The sequence below is a fragment of the Melopsittacus undulatus genome, chromosome 3 (assembly GCF_012275295.1).
Source record: "Melopsittacus undulatus isolate bMelUnd1 chromosome 3, bMelUnd1.mat.Z, whole genome shotgun sequence".
NCBI classification, from domain to species: Eukaryota; Metazoa; Chordata; class Aves; order Psittaciformes; family Psittaculidae; genus Melopsittacus; species Melopsittacus undulatus.
The window spans coordinates 94,504,328-94,526,900 of NC_047529.1; the positions used below are offsets into that span (position 1 = coordinate 94,504,328).

Genomic DNA, 22,573 nt, shown 5'->3' on the forward strand with positions numbered 1-22,573 from the left:
GGGCAAAGAGAGAGAAAGTTTTTGATTATGGAAGGGAAGGAAGAAGTTCCTCTACTGAGAAGCAATTCCCACCAACTCCTTTTAAAGGAGCATTTAAGCAAACCATGTACCCGTTCTTTCCCCTTTCCTGTCAGCTCTTTACAAAGCAGCATAAGTCTTCCACCACTGTTTTCTACACAAGCCATCATGGCTACCTCCTTCTCAGGCTCAAGCCCAGAGAGGGCAGGTTACCCAGTGCTCTGGAGAAATGCAGGATGGCTCCTCATGGCTCTGAAGATGGCTGTCAAAGCCCTCAGCCAGGTGGTGGTACAAGGGAAGTCAAAAGTACACAGCCAGCCAGTGAGGACAGGACAGTGGGTCACAAGCCAACCAGGGAAGTGTCTTGTTTCCTCACTGAGGTCATGCAGGACACAGCAATCATCAGTAATTCAGAGGCTGTCAGGAAGACTGACACTGCTTGTTGTGTAGGGTCCACCCTTTTGCAGGGAGACAGCTGAACACATGTTCAGCTTCCACACTGCATGTGGTAAAGCCAGAGATAAGACACAACATAGGCAGACACAGCATAGGCAGACATAGCTCCACTAGTACAAAAATCTCCCAGGAATAAGCAAAGCCATAGCAAATTCTGGGCTTGGAAGCTGGAGGGGAGACCAGCAAAGAAGCCAGCAGCAGCTCCCTTGGAGAGAAGGGAACACAGCTACAATTGCTCTTAAGTGATCTAAAACCAAAAAAAGACCACATGTTTTGGGGAACCTACAGCTATCCTACTCAGACAGCTCAGGTTCCAAATACATGCAGGCAACCCTGACCAGCCTAACTCTCAACAGAAGACATAGAAGGTATGGAACCCATCCCTCCAAATCACAGTTTTCCCAGACGTATGCTGTACTCTGATTAGGCATGTCAGCTGGATGTGAAAGCAAGCTGCACCAACAGGATAATATATTGGGACCAAAAATTAAATACATTAAATTCCATATTCCCTTCACATAGTATTTTGTGGAAGCATTAATTTGTAATGGTGACCTGAAGATGTACATATGCAAGGAGTATGCTAGAGGCAGAAAGGATCTGTATGCTGTTTTAAGCTAGTCCATACTTCCTACACCATTTTTGGACAAAATAACATCTCAGGATCCCTTCCAGCCCTATTTTTCCTAAGTTTATAGTGCTATTAAATACAGTGAGTACACTGTTATTGGGATAGGAGAAGGGGAATGGCTTTAAGCTGGAAGAAGGCAAATTTAGATTAGGCATTAGGAAAAAATTCTTCACTGTGAGTGTGCTGAGGCCCTGGCACAGGTTCCCCAGGGAAGCTGTGGCTGCCCCATCCCTGGCAGTGTTCAAGGCCAGGTTGGACGGGGGCTTTGAGCAACCTGATCTAGTGGAAGGTGTCCCTGCCTGTGGCAAGGGGGTTGAACTGAGTGATCTTTAAGGTCCCTTCCAGACCATTCTATGATTCTCTATAGCAATAACAATTTCTTTTTCTGGACAAGAAAGTAGGTTTTATTGTTTTATTTAATAACACTATTCTTCACCTGACTACATGATGTTCCAGTACTTGTCAAAATTCAATGTCTGTACTCTGACCTCTTCCCCCTTGCCCCCCCATCACACAAATACCCTCAATAAATTTGAAGGTAATCAGTAACCTTTAACAATCTGGGGAGCTTAGTGTTTTAGTGAAGTATCCGTGCACGTGTTAAAAAAGATTATAGAAAATTCACAGAAACTGAGCTGTATTAATAATGACATAAATAAGTTGGAGCAGCATTTATACAAATCTGCAGATTTTGGACAGTTTGTAGCCAACAGACCTTTACAAATGAGCTAAGATTAGTCCTTATGTCATTCTTCATAACTGTAGATAGAAATTGTGCAAGAATGCAAAACTAACTGAAAAAGCAGCACTCTTGTGGAAAACATACAAAATTAGCACTTCTCTCAACTGAAGTCTGAACAATTTTGTTAATTACCTGTCTTAGCTCTGGATCCGAAATCACAGTCACTTAAAAGCCCAGTGACAGGTGACAGATTGTTCTTAGCAGACACATCCCTAGTAACTAAGGAACTGATGGTTACTGACATTTGAATAAAATCGAAATGCTTAAATTCTACTCCTCTGAGCATGGAGCAGCTATGCATTTTTTGGAGAAAGACCTAAAAAAACAAAATGGTGGGGGTTTGGGCACTATTCCATGGTGTGACTTAAAAATAACACTGTAATGCCTGAAGTTCTTAGAGACTGGTCTTCCTCCACAGCTCAACTGGGCAGGTAATTATGTCAGTTATAGGTAAGATTTTAAAGAGACCTCTAACATGTTCCAAATACATCTGAGACTTACCTGTAGTTAAGAAAAAAAACAAAAAAACCAACCCACAGAACTTGGAACAGCATTAATTTTTTAATATTAATCACAAGCATTTGAAAAAGATGGGGGATTTAAGACAGACTGCTGTACTGCAACGTTCATAGTGATCTGGGAGTTTAAAGTACCCTCAGAGGAGGTAAACAAATGTAAAAAGGAAACCATAAGATATGGGAACATATGTATCACTCCCAAATGCAAGAACGAAGTGAGAATTGTACTGTTACACTACTGTAAGCCCAAGTTAGCACTCTGAAGGACCATTCCCCAAAATAAGCACTCCTCTCCCTTTACTCACATTAGAAATGGCCCCTCTCTGAAGCAGCAGCAGCTTGCTATTTAAGCTTCCTGCAACACAGACTTCCCCAGGACTGGAAGAATAACTCACCAGCCACCTCTGGCTGGTGTTAAGCTATTTTAGCTTTAGCAGATCAGAAAAACTAATCTTAAACATTAATTACATCCAGCTCTTTGTGAATTTTAAACAGTTGATAAGTGAGGCAATTAAGCACATGTTTAGCTTCTGCTCTTTTTCCTGCAGAGGTACTGAGAGGGCACAAGTCTGACATACTGGGAAAATAGAACTATTGGCATGGGAAAATACAGGGGAAAACACAACTACCAGTGCATATAAAGAAACCTTTCTGCATAGATCAGTAGCCACTGAATAGATGCTCATGCTCACGAGCTCTGAAACTGGATTTTAGGAAGCAGCTAGCTATCTCACTGGTGAGGATAACAGTTGTCCTGGGTTCAGCAGTAGCGGTCCTACACGTGAGTCAGAGCAATCCCAGGCACAGCTACAGGTTGGGCAGAGAAGAGATTCAGAGCAGCCCTGCAGAGAAGGACTTGGGGGTGTTGGTCAATGAGAAAATGAATATGAGCCGGCTTCAGTGTGCGCTTACAGCCCAGAAAGCCAAACATATCCTGGGCTACATCAAAAGGAGCATCACCAGCAGGTCAAAGGAGGTGATCCTGCCCCTCTACTCTGCTCTCGTGAGACCTCACTTGGAGTATTGTGTGCAGTTCTGGTGTCCTCAACATAAAAAGGACATGGAGCTGTTGGAACAAGTCCAGAGGAGGGCCACGAGGATGATCAGGGGATGAGGCACCTCCCATATGAAGACAGGCTGAGAAAGTTGGGGCTGTTCAGCCTGGAGAAGAGAAGGCTGCGTGGAGACCTCATAGCAGCCTTCCAGTGTCTGAAGAGGTCCTGTAAGGATGCTGGGGAGGGACTCTTCATTAGGGACTGTAGTGACAGGACAAGGGATAATGGGTTAAAACTTAAACAGGGGAAGTTTAGATTGAATATAAGGCAGAAGTTCTTTACTGTTAGGGCGGTGAGGTACTGGAATGGGTTGTCCAGGGAGGTTGTGAATGCTCCATCCCTGGTGGTGTTCAAGGCCAGGTTGGATGAAGCCTTGGGTGATATGGTTTAACGTGAGGTGTCCCTGCCCATGGCAGGGGGGTTGGAACTAGATGATCTTAAGGTCCTTTCCAACCCTAACTATTCTATGATTCTATCTTAGTAGCTGGTGCAGTGCTGTGGTTTTGATTTTCAGCCTGGGAACAGCGCTGATAACACTGATGTTTTTAGTTGCTGCTCAGTAATGTTTAGTCTGACCAAGGACTTTCTGAGCCTCATGCTCTGCCATGGAGGAGGGGAAGCCAGGAGGAAGCAGAGACAGAACACCTGACCCAAACTAGCCAAAGAGGTATTCCATACCACAGCATGTCATGCCTAGTGTATAAGCTGGGGCAGTTACCTGAAACAGCTAGATCACTGCTCAGGTTGGGCATTGGTCAGCAGGTGGTGAGTGGTTGTATTCTCTTCCATTGTTTTTTTCCTTATCATTATTATTATTGGTGGTAGCAGCAGTGGTTTGTGTTATAACTTAGTTACTGCACTGTTCTTACCTCAATCGGTGGGAGTTACATTCTTTTGATTCTCCTCCCCATCCCTCTGGGAGCAGGGGGAGCAAGAGGGGGGGGGAGTGAGCGAGCGGCTGCATGGTTGTGGGTTGCTGGCTGGGTTTAAACTGCAACACAGTGCTGCACCCTACACTAAGGGAGACTCTTGAAGGCTTCCCCATCAGCACCACTGCATACATGGAGGGGTATGACAACTAACAGTTCAGGGCAGAGGATGCACACAAATCCCTCTGGTCCAGCTGGGATCAATTCCCCCAGCAACCCAGAGAGTTGTCCTACTACTTTTCAAAACCTCTGAGCACAGCTTCTGCCCCTCATCAAATTCTGCTGTCTGTCCTGCATCAGGTGCTCTGTAGAATTAATTCATAGGCATAACTGACCTTAGCCCAGAACCTGATGCTTTAGAGAGGAAACTAGGATCCTCCAAAATCAAAATACGACAGAAGGTTGTAGCCCTCAGTAGCTGGTCACCAACAGACTGACTCAGCCTGCAGGCCAGGTCACAGTGTGGCATCAGGGAAGGAGCAAAAACACTGGATCTGAAAACACTAGCAACAAGATATGAAGGTATTTTTAATCTCTGATCCTTCTCAGAGAGCAGCAGAAACCATACCAGGTACGGAAATATTTATATGCCAAATTAACACTCTCAGTGTGCAAGACATGAAGTCATTTCTGTCACGAATGAGAAAAAGCTTGAATTCTTGCCAGAGAATATGGACACCACAGCAGGACACCTGAGGTGCCCGCAAATCTGGAACAACTGTCTGGAAATAATATGTTGTGTTTGACTTTGATCTCTCAAATCTCAGCCCTGCAGACTGGCTGTTTCTTATGAGACCCTTCTGAAGCCATAAGCTTGCTTTCCTTTGCCCCTTGCCAAAGGTGTGCTATTTTCTATAGAGGTTCCTGCCCCATCATACTGAAACCTAGCATGACAAAAACACATACCCTGGCTTCTCTGAAACTTTCCATTATTTTAGACAGTGGCTGTCATATGAGTCCACCATTTCTGCCAGGGGAGCAAAACACCTTCTTGCATTTGGCAAGGTACTAGCAGACAGTCATGTCACCAGACAAGGTGGGGTGGGGATAGGTTAGTGAAACCTACTCTAAAATGTGCAGTACTTGATTACAAAATTAAACTCAACTCCCTCACCCTAGTCCCCCCAACCCCCCCCCCCCCCCAAAAAAAAAGGGAGGGGGGAAAGAAAAAGTCAAAAATAACAAGCTATAATGAGATCTACCTGATGCACCACGTTTTTTCTCTAGTTGATACATGGCATAATTTCTGAACACCCTCTCCAGTTGTCTGATTTCAGCATCTACTTTGATACGCTCTGCTCCATGGATGTGACTCCTCTTTCCCTGTATGCTGCTAATTATATATCTACTTTAATGGCAGACTGCATGCAGAACACATCATCAAAGTGGCTCCCTGGCACACCATTAGTCTCCCTGACTCTTCAGCTCAGTGATACCATTACTATACTACATCACTGTCTGTGTTAAAGATGAACCAGTTGTCCAGACCATAGTACATTAAAGCCATAAGAAGGTGCTTTTTCTTCTCTGGACTTTAGCCTAATCTTTGCAAAACCACAAAAGCCACAGTGAGTAATGTAGAAAGTTAATTCAGGCAGTGCTGGATATATAGGGAAAACTGCAGGGACAGGAGAAGCACACCATGGCACTTCCTCAGAATACCCAAGTCGCACCATTCAGGGACTTCTGCTGAGGGAAATCTTATGCCTGAGAGGCTGTCTGAACATTTCATAGCCTCAATAGATTCCAACCCCCCAAAATGAATTTTCTAGTTCTGTTGTGCTGTTTAAACAGCTTATTTCTAAATGGATTTCTTTCTGGCAAAACCCTCTTCAGTTATGAATTCTCAGAAGCCACATCCCAGAAGAAACAATTACCATACAAATATCTTATTAGTTCTAGTCTCCAGTTTTCCCTCAGGAATTAATAAAGATTAAGCCTGACACATTTATATGACAGACGTGGAGCATGAGGCTCAGAGTTCATAACAAGCCCCCTCCACACTGCTCATGACAGAAACCTCAGGACAGCTACTGTACTTTGAAAAATTAAGACACAAAATGGAATGGGAAGTTTTACAAGAAAGTTAGATGAACATGTTAGGAATGAAACAGGGCTAAGTAAAGCAGCTCTGAGGCAAGAGAAATGTTCCCTTCCACACTCCTTTTTTTATCACCCTATGGATACTAGGTCATTACTGTTCAGATTTGTTTCAGAAATAGCATGTATCTCTAATGTCTTCAGTTTCAGAAAATGAGTTCTGCATCTTACAAAGTTGCAACTTAAAAACACAGACCAAAAAGTGGCAGAAATAAATACTACCACCATCTGCTTGAAGTTTATTACAGTGATCTGCAAGAAACCTTAGTGTGTCAGGTTTTGCCACGAATATATTCAAGACATGCTTTAGAGCCCAAACAGAAGTAGTTCACATTATATATATATATAAAAAATGGTTAATTAAGAAAAACTCTGTTCTATTTTTAGTCAGAAGCATCCCTAAGTCCAACTGCTACTAATAAGTCAGGAAATTCTAAATGTAGCTCTACATCTAACAGTGTAGCTGCAATTATAACTGTTACGTTTTACATAAGCCTTCTCTTTTAATATAAACTCTGCTTCCTTTTTGAATCAAATGCCTGAATAAGATAAACAGATTAAAAGATCTGGCAGAAGAAATAAAGCCATCAGAAGGCTGCCCTTGTTTCTTTGGCTTTTAGAGTACACTGAATTAACATCTCTCAAGTGCTGCAGCTGAAAAGGTCGTTTGTACAGGTAGTTAGGAATAAGTCAACCTACAGAAATGATCAGCAAAGCCAACCCCGAATAAAACTGCCTTGCAGTTGAAATTTAATTTGCATTAATGCTTAGGGGAAAAAAAGATAATTATTTTTATTCAATTGCACAAGCGTGGTTGCTGACTGCCTTGGCAACAGCAGCTTGCACAGAGTCCTTGTGCCTGCTCCATCCTCACAAAGGTGGTTACTCAGCCATAACCTACTGCTCAGTATTTCTACAGCCATCATAATAACCATTTATCAGCACAAAACTACCAAAATACCTAACTCCTACACACTTGCATCCAGTAACATAATGTCCTCCTCCTGAAGGACATACACCCTCATTAAAACTGAAGACATGAGTACAATAACCTGTTCCTGACTTGTGGCAGTTCTAAGTACCACTTGCTTTCACAGCTTACAAAATGCTTGTTTCCATCTTCAGTGTGACCATGAAGACAGATAAAAAGCCCTGCGGGACACCTCCAAAATTTGCCTCGAAGCATGCCTCAACTACCAGCCCAGGAACCTGTTGTCCTTCTACCTTCCAAAACACATCTGCAGCAGAGCAACTTGACCTAAATCTGCACTGCTCTCAAAAGACGAGTGTGTTTCTCAGGTCCCTACAGACCACCACAAGAGAAAGCCTGCTGTGCACTTCAGGATATCCCATGTCATATGTCATGTCAGCAGCCCTTCTGCTTTTATGCTAAGGAAGCTCCAGCTCAAGTGACTTCACTGATCCCAAGCACTGTCAAGCAGCCCTCTGTGTACCTGGAACTCCACAAATGGTCACAGCAATTATTTCAGAGCAACTTCTAGAAGAGGTGAAGCAGAACTGTGAGTGCCAGCAGTGAGTACCAAAGAGAAGAGAAAAAAATGTTACACTTATTGCCAGTGGATATTGCAGTGTGATTTGGGTATGTGGAAAAGCAATAAATGACATGTAGGGAAAACCATGCACTTCTCAGCCTGTCCTTGACCATCAGACAGAAGATGCTTTATCATGTACCTTCATTCTAAAACTAATCTCCTGTTTCAAAGAAGAAAATATCTCCTTCAAAATATGGCAGCAAAAGCAGTATGTTTTTCACCATTGTTGACTTCTTAATCTCAAACATATTTAGCACGCTCACGGGATTACTTACAATCTCTCAATGTTTGCCATTGCTTAACAAAATGAAATTCCACTTTTTAAACCAACCAAGATAACACCAGACATTTACATTTTTTTCCAAGGAGAGATTATGCCACTCATTTGATTTTCATGTATTGTAGCAAGTGTCCTGTTCGCAGCACTACATACGTAATAAACATTAGCCTTAAACAGTCTAACCTATTCACAATTTAGGCACCGTTTACTGATCTTTTAAAAATAATAGTAAATTTACTGAATGTGTTCCACAAATTCAGAGGATTGCCGGCAAAGTCTGCAAAGATGGCATAAACAGTGGTAGACAGGGCTGTTGGGAAGGACTGAGAGCTGTTGCAAATCCATCAGAGCTGTAAATTAGCTCATGCAAATGTACAGTAGCACTTGTCAGCTAGTGATGCATTAAAATTGACCATTGTGTCCAAACCAAGTAATAAAACTCAAATCAGTTTAAATTTCAGTGTGTGAAAATGACCATTTTATTTAGTATAGGATTTAAAAAACCCCATAAGAACAACCTTTAACAAGGTCTGAAGATATGTTTTTTTTTAAATCAAACTGTGATTATCTCTTACCTTTGTCATACCTTACTGCTAAGAAAGGTCGGTCCCGAACTGAGTCTACCCGATTAATTCACTACTTAGCAGGTAGGGACTTGTTTTCATGCGGTCAAATGTATTTTCACAGTATCTTGCAGAACTGTTAAAACTCTATCCTCTGTTACTTAGAGGATATGGCTTACTACTTACTCCATTACTTATCCACCTTTTCAGCTATTACTACAGGTACAACCAAGTGATTATCTCTTACATGTGCACCTGTTCCCGCACACTTATCCCTAGTGAACCCCCGTGCATTTTGTCCGGTTTAGTTGTAAAACGTCCCACAGGAGACCATTATCAAGAGCATTTCTTTTGAAACAGTTCTTCCTCCTCTGACACTTCTTCCAGTTCCACGTTATCTTTTCCTTATCTCATTCCAGCATTCCGGGTTGCTTCCCGCAAGGGACACTAAAACAACCTCTTCTCTCTCTCCCCCTTTCCTCCCTCCCCGCAGCCTGCACCGTTCAACCTACCCCCTCCGGCACAAAGATCTGTCATCTCCTGCTCCCACCTAGCGCTACCCGCTGACCGCCTTTACCTCTCCCAGACCCGCTACCACCCCCTTTAACACCCGCCCTCAGTCCCTGCCCCTCGCTCCCCACCCTGCCCCTCGCTCCTCCCCCGCCCCTCCCCTCCCGCGCATGTGCGTGCGTGCGTGCGTGCGTGCGTGCGCGCGCGCGCCCCGCGCCGTGACCCATTTCACCGAACAAAGGATTTTGCTGGAATCTCGGCGCTGGACCTAAAATGGCGCCGGCGCTCCCGCCCGCCCCCACCCCCCGCGGCCACCATAGAGATGGGGCGGGTCGGTGCTGCTAGAGCGGCCTCCTCCGTCTGCCTGCTCTAGGCAGCCGTAGTCCGCACTCAGTGGTGCGCGACGCGGGAGGGGGGAGGTGCTGTCAGGTCATGGCGGGCGAGGGCGACTCTGAGCCGAGGAAGGTAATGGAGGACTGCGGGTGGGGGAGGGGACTCCGCACGGCGCCGCAGCCCTCCCCCAGCGCCGGGGCGCTCACCACACACACACACGCCAAGCCCAGTGCCTCCGGCCCGGCGTGGGGTGGGCGGCTGAGGGAGTCGTGCCCATCTCGGGTACAGTCCCGTCTTGCCTTGGCTGCGCGGCTGGGAAGTCCCGAGGCGGCGGCCGAAGTGCGGCCCCGGTGTGGGGCTGGGTCTGTAATCTGCCCGGAGACAGGCGGTGCGTGGGGCCATTCAGGAGGTGTAAGGTGTTGGCGCCCGCCCCCAGTAAGGGCAGCTGGGCGCTAGGAGGAAGGTGATGGTGAGCTGTGCAGGCAGCCGGGTGGGAGCCCAGCGCTGGAAACAGGGAAGGTTATCGCAAGCCAGTCCTAAACCCCCGCTGGTTTTACCCCAGAGGAAATAATTAGGGAACAATTCCTGGAAAGCGACGGCAGTTCTGAGGCTCCATAGCAGCACACTGGTGGAGGGATGTGTGTATCGTGTTTATTTTTCCACGGACCCCTCTCGGGGTCCCCACTGTTCATGAGTAAAACACTGTCATGACAGGCTTTCATAACGCCAGTAGTTAGAAATAGAGTCATAACAACTGATTTCAAGTGTAGCAACAGGTGAAATACTATTTTAAAAGGATGCATCATGCTGCACAGATGTAGCAGGGATACCTTCTTAGCCAACAACAGCAACGTATCAGATGACTTCTTTCACATGGGAGTACTTGAAATTACTCATTAGGAGATAAGACTTTTTGTCTAATCCTTTTTGTCTCACTTGTACACAGGGATTATGTGGAAACAGCTGATCGTTGTCCATGGGGAACATGGATAAAATTATTGACGGGGATTTCCATACTTGCATACAAATCCAGCTGTTGTCAGGCGCTTGTCATCCCTGTTACCACAGTCAGATATGTTTCACAACAACTTATCTCACAGAGCTGCCAGCCCTCCACAAACAGTTGGCTGTAGTACTCCATCTTCCAAATCTACTTTGTCCAAGTATAACAGCTTTACAAAAAAAATTAAACTATTTGAAAATAGTCTTTCAAGGTGTTAGTTGATACAGTTGCACATGTATTTAATGGTCTAACAATTTAAATATAAGAAGATGAATTCTCACATTATCCCTAGCAAATTAATAGCAGGCAGAGGCACAGATGTTGCTACAGTGCAGCCACCTTTGCCCTGATCCATGCCATTTGGAGGCCTTGCACATTATTTCTCAGTCTGGCTTGTGGTGCCCATGAGCATTTGCAAGGATGTCTGTCAGGTGGGAAATATGAATTATATTCAAGTTATATTTGAATGTATTCAAAAGACTTGAATTATGCAGAAGCCAGTGTAGGCATCTCTGAGGTGAAAAATGTTTTTGTCAGTTCATGGCTGGGTTTATAAATGTCACATGTAGTTCCTGTTTGATAAATAGAAAGCTAATACATACAAACTAGGGTAGGTTATAGATGTGAGACTGAATATGAAGTAGTTTGAGTCATTTTTACCAGTAGGTTCATTTAAACACATGTTGTATATGGACAAATTTCTGTGCACAGCTCCTGCATGTACATAGGATTAGGTTAAAATTTACTGGTTTATAATTGGTTTTATTCAGGGTTCAGTATAAGGTTCTCTACATGTGCATTCTCCAATAGTGGCACTTTTTTCTTAAGCACACTTGCCTCTTCAGATATTAACATTATGTGGCATAACTAAACTGCATAATTAATTGCAGCCTTATCTGTTTGTTGTGATGTGGTTTAGTTTCGAACAAAGATCCTGGATTCTTACGAGTTTTCTCCCTTTTTGAGGGAATGTAAAGGAAGACTAAAAGAATTCTTTCATAATATTCAATAGAAAGGATGGATCAGCAGGTTTGTACAAAATGATGTTGTCTAAATCAATAGTTAACTCATCTCAACCCATTCTTGGTACAGCTGTGCATGTTCATTTTTGCTGAGGTAAAGCCCTGGAAACAAAATCCTCAAGTGGTTGTTTTTCATTGCTAAGAAAACAAGTCAGTTTTACAGTGGAGTTGGCATTAGGGACTTGTACAAAAGTAATGGTTTTAATTTATGTTTTGTTTTGTTTTCTTGCAGTCCTTTAAACTCCTGGGATTTCTAGATGTTCAGAGTGTCCCATGTTCACGAGAATCAGTGCTCTATGGCTCTGTGGGATCTTTAGTTACGGGCCTTGGATATTTTTTAGCAACTAGTAAGTACTTATTCTTTCTGTGTTTTATATATTTATTTGCTAGGAAAAATTCATTCCTGTTTGCTGTTAGGTTTTATTAATAATGGGAAGTAATCCCAGGGGTTTTCTCTAATTATTTTTGAGGATATTTGTCTTTTCTTCCAGGTAGAGTTAGAAGATCTTGTGACTTTGCAGTTGGTGGCTTTATTTGTACCACACTAGGATACTGGTATGTAAAACAGTTCCTGAATTTTGACAGACCTATGTTGTCTGCTTTGTACAGTGTGATGATCCCTGTTTGACCTTCCACGCTGTTTTTGAAACTCTTAAAAAACTTGCCTAGCAAAGCATCCTCTTCTGTCTCCCTGAAATGTTACTTTTTTTTGTAAAGGAAGGGGTCAGTGCCTTTGAATTTTTATGTTAATGTGTTTTTTGGAGAAACTCGCTATTGTTTCTTGACTGCTAAGAGATCAAACCACCCAGTTACTTCTGTCTACATCTTTCGGTTTTTCCTTTACCTCTGCCATCCTTCTGCCCTGATTACAAAGGCAGCATACTAAATAGTAATGAAATTAAGATCCACATTATAGAAATTAGCATTTTCCAGTGGATTTGTACATCCTGCTCCTCAGTGGCTCCATAATGCTTGCCTGAAAGAAATAGCAGTTACTCAAGTATTTTCACAATGTATCCTTTCACGATGAATTTTACTACCATTATTATATGTGGTTTAAACTTTTCAGCTGGCTGAATAACTGACTTGATACTGTCACTCATATAGAGCAGGGAATTGTGTTTTGTTTTCATCTCCTCCTCTAGGTTTTACTGCAGGTACAATTTGGCCCAACAAAGGATCAGGCAAAGAATGCTTAAAGAAGCAGTGCGGAACAAAATCTTATATGAAGGCAGTCATCTTGATCCAGCAAGAAAACAAACTGACAATGAAAGAAGTGATTCATAGTCTGCTGCAGAGGAATTGTGGTCTATTAGAGCTTTGGGAGGATGTGGTCCAAAAATGGCAGTCTTCCCTGTGAGTGTGTGAGGTAAATCATGGTTATTGTCCTAGCAAATGCAAGCAAGAAATTTATGGTGAATCTGTAAAGTCAGTGTACAAGCCTTTCTTTGTTTCATGTGTGTGTGTGATTGTGTACACTGTTAGGAATGACCTCCTATTCAACACCGGGGAACTGATGTGTGCTATTACAGGGTCACAGAGGATTTATGACAATGATTTGGGAGTGCTTTAACTTCCATTGTAAAGGGAATGATTCATTTTAGCAAAGTTGTAATTACATCTCATTTAAATACAGGAAAATATTTTCATCAGCTGTTCTCTTGAGTAAATGTATCCTTCAGTGCTACTGTTAACTATGCTGTTTGTCAAACAGGAATGCCTAAACAGTAGGTGAATGCTTTGCTTAGGCAGGCAGGATGGGTGGTATCAGTAGTCTTTGTAAGATTTCAGCTGCAGAATAACCTCAGATCATTGATATACACTGTGAAATTAAAGGATGTCCAGATTTGTTCTGTCTGTGTGAAACTAAAGCATAAAATCACACTTCAGAAGCAATCTAAGCTAAGTGATCTTTTCCCTCAGTTAAAAATCTTGCTCTTCTGTTTAAGATATTTCCTTTCAAATGGTGCAGTAATAATTTACATTCTAACTAGCAATGGTCAGCAGATTATTTTTAAAAGGCATGTTCTTGTGTATTTCACTGTACATATTCAGCTAAAAGAAGTAGCACTGTATAATTTCAAGGAGACCATCTTATTTGGCAATACAGTGTTAAGTTCTAATTGCATATTAGTTAATAAGAGTGATGGCATAATATTTCATTCCTTGCTTGTTTCTGCCTATAACGCTGTCACAATATATGTATCATATATAGCATATCATATATATATATATATATATATGTATTTCCACAAAATTATTTAGGCTATATTATGTTAAGCAGTTTTTGGTATCCAAAAGCATTCACTGAGCAAAAATGGTCCTTTCCCTCCACCTGTAGTTAATCTGAGAGAGTTTGTGATCTGCTGTTAAGTCAATGAGGAAAGGTTTGGGAATCCAGGTGTAAACAGCAGCATTGCTCTTCTTACTTAATTTGGAAGTATACTTGAGAGCACTAAACAAACATGCTATTTACGCTAAGATAATTAAACTTTTACCCTCTGTGGATTAGCCTCCTACAAGAAGAAAACAAACCTGTACTTCCTTTTGTTCCCCTACTCCTCTTGTTTCTTTGGAGAAAACATTAAAGATAACTTTTCTGGAGGACACTCTTTTGATAGTTTTATATGAAATGTCTCCAGAAAACTTGATTCAGCTCAGTGAAACACTTCCTGTCCTCACTGCAAGATCTGAACTCAGAAGTTGCCTGGCAGCTAACTAATTCAGAAAAGGAAAATGTTTCTCCCTGGTTCAGTGTTGGTGGGTGGAGGGTGAGAGGGAAGGAAACTCCTTTCCCTAGGAGTGAGAGGTGTTCATAAAGCTCTTGAAGCAGCAGTGGGAAACTGAGTGAGCCATGAACCAGGACTTAGCAAGCTTCTATTTTAATACATGGCTGAGTTCTTTCCTATCTGACCTAAGAAAAGGAATTGCAATCTAAGTGGGGGGTCTTTTGGCTGTGAGATCACAGTTCAGCAGGGGATGGGTTAGGAAACAAAAGCGTGCAGAAGAAAATCCACTCTTTGGCAAAGAGCAGTTGTAGAGAAAGAAGGAAATGCTGTTCTGTAGTGATAGGAAAGAAGTGAGCATGTGCATAATGGCATCCTTCAAAGTGCACAGCTAATGTGTACTGATGAGAAAAAGGGAGAGGCATCATGGTACTATGTATATTAAAAAATCTGGGAAAACTGCAGCATTAAATCCTCTCTGGTGCCAATTGGTGTTGGTTTAAGCTACTGCATTTAAGACTATTAGTGCAATAACAGCTTAACTACAGTATTAGCAATTCTGGTCAATAACTGAAATTTTAGATGTATTAGCATTGCATAGAAAGTCCGTCTGATACTTCTGCTTCACTGGGCAACGTGTAAAGAGAGTATTCCAGATGTTAACAGAAAAATGTTGAAAGAGGCAGCACAGGCCCTCTGGCTGACATGTCTGAGCTTCGTTATCTACTGAAACTTGAGGTGGAACTGAGCTAACCGGGAGTCAGCATTTGCTGAATGGGATGGGGGGAAGCTGTGAGCAGGACTCGCTGGCCTGGAAGGGGGGTGGCTGCACTAGGAGAGGGAAGAATGCTCATGGATAAGCGCACAGGGAAAAGTCTGGCACCATTCCTCGAAGTGCTGGCTCCAGCTGCTGCTGCGCCAGCTATGGAAAGTGGATTGAAAGTGACTGATGGGTTACCAGCCCCCACTAGAAGGCGGGGAGAGGGGCAGAACTAAACCCCCACTTCCAAAGCTGTGTGTTGTCATAAATTAGAATGCATTCATAAAATAAAAGAGTAACCTAATAGAAGTAATTTTAACATTTGAAAACAATTCCCAGTTTTTTTAATTAGTGAGCCATGAGTCATTGGTAGAAACACGTAACATACATCTGTGTTCTATTGTCAGATTTGGTATTGTTACTTTAAGTATTGCTGCTAATGACAAATGTGATAGTTTTTGTTTTATCAAGGTTCAAATTAAAACCTACTAGACAGTTAACTAGAAAGAAAGATACATAGTGATTTTGAAGATGTTTGGTTTTCAGCCCTCTGAGCCTGAAGGAGAGAATGAAGTGTGGCAATTTTAAGCTACTGTAAAGTTGTTAAAATCCTGTTTATTTTACTGGCAGATGCATTAGTTGGTCACTGAGTGGTGACTGACAGGCAGACTTAGTTTTAATCCCTGAAGTTAGTCAAATCCTCCCTTAAAGCAACCTAAACCACCACCAAAACAAATAGATGGGTTTATGGCCCCATTTGCTCCTCCACACCTCACTCTCCCTGCAGGAACTATACTCTTGTGAGAAGGTGCTTGCTAGTCCCCTGCAGCAGGCTCACACAGCTCCCTGCAGTGAACAGAGCGACCCTCCAAGCCCTTCAGGAAGGAAAGTTGCTGTCAAAGCAAGAGGCTGCGAACTCCATCAGTAGAGGCATGTCATCGGCTGGCCTCTGCTCTTCACTGCCGTATGCTGCAGCAGTGTCATGCTTCAGCCATTGACAAGTGCGACTGACTCAAATCCCAGCAGCCTTTGAAGTTGACAGCAGAGGTAACTACAGCTGCCATCCCAAACTCATTGTCTGTATCCTTCCACAAGCAGAGATTCTGGGGAGGTGTTGGTGCTCACTGCGGTTTGCAGGCTCCCTGGCTGTTCTCTGTGTGTCACCACACACCCCAGGTCCTCTAGTGCTGCAAGGGAAAAGTACCTCCTTGTCACTGCATCTGCTTTGGGTTTTGGGGGTATATGTTTGTTATTTCTGGGGTAAGCAACCCGGTAACGACGAAGCACTGTGTGAATTTGGTTGTAATGAGCTCCCAAGTGAAAGATTTTCTCCAGCTTAGGAGACCAATTCCTGTACTTCCCTCATTCCTATGCAGGCATTTAGCTTGAGCTCAGTGGTTACCAGTTGCTTGGTTTGCTCCGTTTAAAGTTTGAGATAACTACATTGTTGCTGCCTGGGAAAACTGATCAAAAGAAAACCAAACCAGTTTTATGGTATGTTCAGGTGATCCTTTGGTGATTTTTTTGTCCTGTTTTTAATTGAAGAACAAGAATTAATCACATGTCAGAACCGGAGCTGAGTTCTTGTTAATGTGATGCAAGGCCTTGGAACACACTTAAAATACTACACTGAGCAAATATGTGTGCTAAACCTTCAGCTGGGGGCAGGGGGAACAGGGTGGTGAAGAGAAGGTAGAGCCTTGAATGAGATCATTTGAGGAAAACATAGGCTTTTACCCGTGTCTGACAGCACCCTAAGACATTTTCATGCACTCCCTTTGTGTGGGGGCTCACAGTTTGCCTGAGAGCTGCCCAGCAATAGGTCTGCCTGTTCTGCAGGAATAGGTCACGGTGTTCCTCAGTGTGCTTGTTTTAAAGATGGAGAGCAGTTCATTCTGAGAACAACATTTTAATCTTTCCTGCTTCTGCCATCTGTCATGAGCATGGCTGTGTCAGATCCCCCCAGTGAACATGCCGGGAGCCCACTGGCAGTACCTACCATGTACGGTGGGAGTGGGCAGTTGCCACTGCAGCGCTCCTCTAGACTCGCCACAGCCTGGTGATCTGTTTCACAGAGGCAAAGCTGCTCCTCTCTGTCTTCACACTCTGAAGAGGACACACATGCTTTGCTTACTTAAAGTCCTTGTTTATTTTGTCGAATGCTGTTAGGAGCAGCAGCAGATCTCTCAGCCAGCTTCTCTCCCCACACTGCAGCTCCTTGCCTCTCCTGTTGCTGGCAAACAGCTTGTGATCAGCTGTGGTGATCATGGTGTGCATTTATGCATGAGATGTCTTTGCCTGCAAATCGCCCAGCCCAAATTTGCCCGTGGCTCCTTCCAAGCAAGTTCGCAGTCAGGGTGCCCACAGCCAGCACCAGCAGAACATTTAGGATATGTTATTGAAGTGATTGAAGAGCAGCTAACATCCCCTTCCCTGTCAGGAAACATTCAGGCTCTGGCTGAGGTAGTAGCACCACTGCTGAGGATGAGGAGCCAATAGGTGGTATATTACTGGGCAGATACATTATCACAGATGGCTGTTGCAGGAGTCCTTCATAGAGCAAATATAGAGCAAAAAAATCCAGCTGCCAGTTTCTCAAAATAGAGGGGATGATGTTCTCTTTGAGCTCCCCCAAGAAATCTGGCATGACCAGTGATTATCACATGGTGTGCTTACAATGCTTTCATCCAACCCTTAAAGCCCTTGAGGGTCACCCTGAGGCAGCACTGGGAGGCTGTGGCAGAACTTGTTTGACTTGGTTTCTTACCTCTTTGTATCCAAATGCCAAGTTCTTCAACTACTCAGACTCCCAGATGGATAAAAAGTGAGCAGCCCTTTCTTCCTAAAGCTCACAAAGTCCCCCCCCAACTACTGCAGAGGGCTTCTTACACCTGCTAACAGGCACGATGGTTGTTCACATCCGAAAAGGCAGTCAGTGCTCACTTCTACTCACCATTTTATGTATCCCCATCCATCCTCATCCTGGGGGTGCCACACCTCAGTTCATATGTCTCTGGTACCTGCATGGTCACTCTCAAGATCATCCAATGTACTTGCATCCCAACCACTCTTCAAGGAGGAGCCCAAGCACTGCCTCCCTTCCTCCAGCAGCCTTTGCTTCCAGCAGTGTAATTGTGACTGGGTTGTTCTGGAGCTAGAGGAGGATGCTCGTACTTGGTGCTTGCTGAGTAATGCACCTTTCAAGGCAGCATCTGTAAAGCAAGATCATTCCTGAAAACTTCTCTTTGTTCTCTGTGCTCAGACCTGCCGAAAGAAGCCGCTGGAGTCTCTCATGTGCTTGCACAGGTGTTTCCTTAAAGGAAGAAACAAGAAAGGCCCAGCTGGCTGCCAAGCACCAGAGGCACATGAGTATCCCGGGGCTGTGCCAGCATGGTTGCGGGAGCAGCAGCCCCCTCCTGAGAACCTCCAGGGGAATGTGGGGTTTTGGAAGCGTCTCCTGGCCTCTGCCTTATCCTCCACCTCTGAGCAGACCATGGCGTCTCCTCAGCATGGCGCCGGGCTGGGTGCAGCGTGCTGCCCTACAGACTGCAGCACTGCGATTCCTTACACAGCCTCCTCTCAGAGCAGCAGCTCCTACCACAGCCAGAATGGGAATCCACCAGTGGGCTTGAGCACTGACAGCCACAATGGTGCTTGGTGGCCCCTGCTCCGCGCAGGAGATGAGATAGATAGATAGATTAGATAGATAGATAGATAGATATTTCTCTTTGTAAAGAAGAGGCAAGCAAGTTCACACAAAGGTGAGACTGAAGGAATGTCCTAGGTCTGGAAACCAAACGTGTTGTGAGAGTTAAGTGCTACATTCTCTACTGTGTAAGTGCTGAGAGTTCTTACTGCACTATCATAGTGCGTTCTCGGAGGTCTCTCAAAGCAAACAGGGAAAATACACAAGATATTTAGTTTGCACAAGTAATTTACAACTAATGTGTCTTTCTGAGATGCTATTTAACAAGTCAGTTGATTATCAATTATTACTACTACAGCGTAGCTGCTTCATACGAGCATGTCCACTAGAGGCTGGGAATCAGCTAGCTGAACAGCTGCCCTGCTCTGAAGGATGGGATGTACAGTGGACGCCAAGTTGAACATGGGCCAGGGGAGTTCTTGCTGCAAATAAGGCAAACCACAGCTTGGACTCCATCAGGAAGTACAGGTCCAACAAATCAAGGGATGCACTTATCCCCCAGTCTGTGACACAGCTGAGGGAGCGTGTCCAATGTTGTGGTCCTGCTTTGTGCCTCTCGGTCAACAGGGATGTTGAAAAACCATGGAGGCTCCAGTGGAGGGCTCCTGAGGTGTTCAGGGAGCTCAAGCACACAACCCACTGGAAGAAAGCTGGAAGGACTAAACCGGGTCTGAGGAGAGCAGGCTGTGGAGTCACCTAATAATGGCCTAATTACCTCAAGACAGTTACGAAGATGGAGCAAACACATCTTGATAGCTGCAGCTGATGCAGCAGGGGCAATGGCCACAATCTTGGGAGCCTGGGTCCAGGCAGCAGGACCCACTGTTACAGTGAGGGCAGGGCAGCACTGAATAGGTGCCCAGAGGGGTCATGTAGCTTCCACCCCTGAGGTTTTTAGGCTTCAGCAAGGCACAAGCCCTGAGTGCTAGCACCAGTCCTGCTGTGAACAGGAGCGGCTGCATCTCCAGAGGGCCTCACAAACACCATCACTGTGATTCTGCGACCTGCTGAGAGACAGAGCATCTGTAAAGCCCCAGGCAGAAGCAGTGCAGTGTGGTGCAGGGATCACCCACACAGAACACCCTGTCTTGCTGTCAGTAATTCACACCCCCACTGCAGTGCTCCCATGCAGGGCTGAGCCCCCACAGCACCTCAGGCACTCTGACAGCAGCAGGGAGCACGAAGCAGAGACATGTCATGCACAATGCGGAGGTGCCAGGCTCTGGGTATGTACCTCTGCTCTCTGCACACCATGCTGCATGGGGGCTCACCTCTGCTTGCTCACCTATTTCCAAATCCTGTTTCTCAGCACCATGGCAGCAAAGCCAAGTGGTGTTTCTTTCAGAAAAAAAGCAATATTGCAGTAAATCCCTCCATTGGGGCTTGCTCATTTCCTCTCCCCCATCTCTTGCTACCTGCTTAGTACAAAGACAAAGGCCCTTTCATAATACAGGGGCTTGCCTTGCCTACTTGCTCAACAGCTCCACAAAGTTGAAAGTCCAGCAGGGCCTGAACACAGCCATAGCCTGCATCTGAGTATGTTATATGGAGACTCGAGAGGAGAATCCAGCCTTCCGTGTGTCTCTCGCTGTGTAAACAACCACTGGTATTTTAAGCATGCATTTAAGTCCAGAGAGATCTTCAGTGCTATTCTGGGCCTTTTTATTTTGCAACTGTTGGAGGCATCAGCACCGTGCCAGAGCTCGTGCTCCACCAGTGCTCCTCCCCAGCACGCATCTCCTTTCTACAGCAAACAAGTTTCCCATAGGACCAAATTTCTCCAGAGCACAGTGGCAGCAGTGTTAACAAAGGTGAATGGGAGATGAACAGAGGCTGCACGCAGACCACAAACCATGCACTTGCGTTTTTATGCCACATCAGTTGTCAGAGGTGTTCTAGCAGCCGTCTGATCCTGGCTAAGGGAGAATTAATGCTGACAGGAACAAGTACCCTTTACAGTCCTTGCATGCTAACCAGGCAGCAGATCCCAGAATCATCAGTGTGAACTGCATCTGCTCCCAACCACTGTCATAAACACTGTGAGCATGAAAAGGTTAGAGGGAAAACTTGTTTGAGCTGTCTTACCGCAGTTTTGATTTCAGTAACCTCTAGGACCATATTTCTCTGCGGTGACCAGAAAAGTGAACAAAAAGCTTGCTCTGAAGTAACCCTTGTATATCAAGTCACCTGTGTAATTACTAGGTTTTTTGCATTTTCCTGTTTTTTCCGTCTTTTGACGTTGACAATATGTTAAGCGTTTAGCATCATTTGAAGTTACAGCCAAGTTTACATAGCAACTGACTCATTGCTGAATCCTCCTGCTGCTCCCAGTGCTCTGGCAGAGACAGACTGAAGCAAGAGCCACATCCAGGTTAGTTACTGGCCGAGTCCTGATTTCAGCCCCTTCCCTGCAAGAGCGAGCCTAGGAGAGCCAGCTGCACCAGAGGAGACAGTTCATGCCTCCAAGCAAAGGGAAGGGCTGCACACACTGATGGTAAACCTGCTGTAACACCAAGGTGAGGCCTCCTGCTCCCCTCAGCCTATGCAGGGTGGCTGTGCTGGGGCTGAGGCGCTGCTCTACCTGCACCATGGCCCATTTGTTAACACCAGTTACAAAGCTGCTGCCCTCAATTTCCGCTTTCCTCTCAGCAGCTTTTTCTGACATCCTGACACTCTCCCCATCCTCCGCAGCACTTCTGGCTGCACGGCTCCAGCTGTACTTACTCCCACTTTACTAGCTCATAACTACAGCACATGCACACTTCTTCGCTTGGGAGAGTCCAACCTCTGGCAGTTAAACATCTGCAGAAGCACTGAAGTACCTCCCATCTCTGTAACACAGCTGGATTTCTCGTGCCTTAGCTTGCGGTTGGACTTTTAGAAAGGACTGACCTAGTTTTCCAAAAGACCATGAACAAGGAAACCTCCAACTCCTAAGATTATTTCATCACCTATTTCTATTAAAACATTGTTCAAGAGCATTGTAAGGGTTTAAAACCTCGAACTAGTGCACCACAAAGCAGTTTTTCTGTGCAACTGGCACTGACAGCACATGGCATGGCTAGAGCAGGGGTTGGGGTTTTATTCATTCCACCAGAGAAATTGGGCAGGATCTGTACAAATGAAGGTTCACTCTAAACCTTCAGTAGAAGGAAAATCCAGTTTGTACTGCATAAATAAAAAGGAGGAAGCCCCACTAAACACAAACCCAAACCCCACATTTACATCACAAGTGCCCACCCCACCCCTGCCGGCAACATGGGCACTTGTTCCTCATGTCAGCAAGTCCTCGTAAGCTGCGGGAAGTTACCCGACACACAGCTCAGCCCTCTCCTGTTGGTAATGTACAGCTATGCACTCCTCACCTTGTAGCCATCAACTAAGTTTGCTATCACCTCTTTAGTCACAAACTGCTAATGTATAGAAGTGTTTTTTTCTAGGTAATGGCTTTTCTGTCCAACTCATCCACACACATCACAATAAATCCCTTCCCTAGGAATGACAGGAGGACACACCGAGTCGGGGGTCCCTCCCAGGCAAAGATCCAGCCTCATGCAAGGGCTGGCTTCTGCTCCACCACATAAGGGGGGAAGCTTTTAGACTCAGAGCACATAGTGCTGAGCTTACCAAACCCACCTCTTTCATTCAGGAGTATCTTAGTACGAACA

General features: G+C 44.7%; 1 protein-coding gene across 1 annotated transcript; it reads left to right on the top strand.

Moving 5' to 3' along the window:
- Window positions 1-9,620: 9,620 nt before the first annotated feature.
- Window positions 9,621-14,317, top strand: COX20 (cytochrome c oxidase assembly factor COX20). Its single transcript, XM_034061045.1, has 4 exons — window positions 9,621-9,820; window positions 11,946-12,060; window positions 12,205-12,268; window positions 12,859-14,317. The coding sequence occupies exons 1-4, from the start codon at window positions 9,788-9,790 to the stop codon at window positions 12,998-13,000; spliced, it is 354 nt and encodes a 117-aa protein (XP_033916936.1). The 5' UTR covers window positions 9,621-9,787; the 3' UTR covers window positions 13,001-14,317.
- Window positions 14,318-22,573: the final 8,256 nt, after the last annotated feature.

Bases quoted from the DNA above. Each gene is read 5' to 3' on its own strand.
- COX20 (XM_034061045.1), top strand. From the start codon at position 9,788: ATGGCGGGCGAGGGCGACTCTGAGCCGAGGAAG. The intron at 9,821-11,945 runs GTAATGGAGGAC...GTTTTCTTGCAG, and splicing joins GCGACTCTGAGCCGAGGAAG to TCCTTTAAACTCCTGGGATT. The intron at 12,061-12,204 runs GTAAGTACTTAT...CTTTTCTTCCAG, and splicing joins TGGATATTTTTTAGCAACTA to GTAGAGTTAGAAGATCTTGT.